The sequence below is a fragment of the Colletotrichum abscissum genome (assembly GCF_030869225.1).
Source record: "Colletotrichum abscissum strain IMI 504890 chromosome Unknown Scaffold_434.1, whole genome shotgun sequence".
NCBI lineage: Eukaryota > Fungi > Ascomycota > Sordariomycetes > Glomerellales > Glomerellaceae > Colletotrichum > Colletotrichum abscissum.
Window position 1 is genome coordinate 1 of NW_026850359.1, and position 1,387 is coordinate 1,387.

The window sequence follows — 1,387 nt, forward strand, 5'->3', positions numbered from 1 at the left end:
TATCCTTGCTTCCTAGAAGCCCAGAAGCCCACTGTCCATCCCCATATGCATTACCTTCAAGACTCTTTGCCAATGCTGCGGTTGCTCGTGGTGTTAGTAATAGGCCATCTTGAGGTTGTCTCCTAAATGGTTCGGCGTCCTATCGTCGGCGGCCGAAGCCAGTTAGCCACGTCGAGACAAAAGGCCATTCAACATATTCAATCTTGACGGCATCCTCACCACCGTTCTGCGGACCAGGTGAAAGCTGGCGTAGTGGCTGCAATAGAAAGTCATTGAATGTTCCGACTGCGGACCGTTTTTCTTACCATCTTGTTCGTCGCGTTGGAGTACTACTTTGTCTCGCCATCTCCTGTTGAGCAGGTCCTTTACTTTCGACTTTGAAATTGGGCAAGAGGGGAAGAATGCGCCCTGAAGATGGAGTGCTCGCGGAAATGAGGGTTGGGTCGTAAGCGCCAGCTTCGTGCGGCTGAGCATCACTACCTGGCGAATCATAGTGAAGGAAGTTGCCAAGTCTTCCAGCATGGCAGCGTGGCCTGCATCACAACGGAGGGGTCAACGATGGCGACGATTTACAGGCTGGACATCGCTAGAAAAGTCTGGCCGTGGTCCTACTGCCTTGAGTGTCTGAATTTCAACCGGAATCATTGAACGTGATGTAAGTAATGCAAATAGAGGTATATGACATTGTAGCGCCCGGTCATCTAAAAGCTAGTGTGTCTTTGCTATCACGACCCACGCTGATATCATCGTGTGTTCCTAGCCTGTCTCGAGGCCGCAGCAATCTTGTCCGCCAACACGCTGGCTTCCGTTACACTGATGGAAAGCCTGCCTGTGGCAATCCGATCTCTCGGATAGCTTCTTCGTAATGTTGTGTGCTCCACTGGACCGAGGCGAAGGGCGGGCGTTACCGAGCTGCGGACCACCACTTCCCAAGTCGTCGTGCGATACCCAGCTGGGCAACGTGGCAGTCGAATGGGCACGGCCATGCACACTGGAGAACAGGTGCGGCTGCAGCAGGCAGTCAATAGGGCACACGTCGCCGCCTGGCCCCGACTCGACTGGCGACACGCTGGAGAACAGCGCCACACCGGGCGCCAAAAGTCGTGCAGGGGAAGATCCATTTTCAAGTGTACCATGCAGTTCGCAGTACATCCAAGGGTGGTGCAGCGCGGCAACCTGTCGAACGCTAGAAAGTCCCCAGTACTTCGCTTGAGGCGAACGCCTCCAGAGCCGCCCGCCTGCGGCATACGAAGCGTGTCAGTCTGCCTTGCTCTGATTCGTGAAGCTGGCCGTTCCTCAATAGGCATTGCCAGCTTTGCGTGATCTCTCGAGTCCGCTTCACGTAGTTCTCAGCAGACCGCACGAATACAATCGCATGCGATCTTGA

At 54.7% G+C, this 1,387-nt stretch overlaps 1 protein-coding gene across 1 annotated transcript; it reads right to left on the reverse strand.

Moving 5' to 3' along the window:
• Positions 1-756: 756 nt before the first annotated feature.
• On the reverse strand, positions 757-1,152 carry CABS01_17184 (uncharacterized protein; the record flags this gene model as incomplete). Its single annotated transcript, XM_060550511.1, has 1 exon — positions 757-1,152. One exon carries the CDS (start codon positions 1,150-1,152, stop codon positions 757-759), a length of 396 nt encoding a protein of 131 aa, XP_060395096.1.
• Positions 1,153-1,387: the final 235 nt, after the last annotated feature.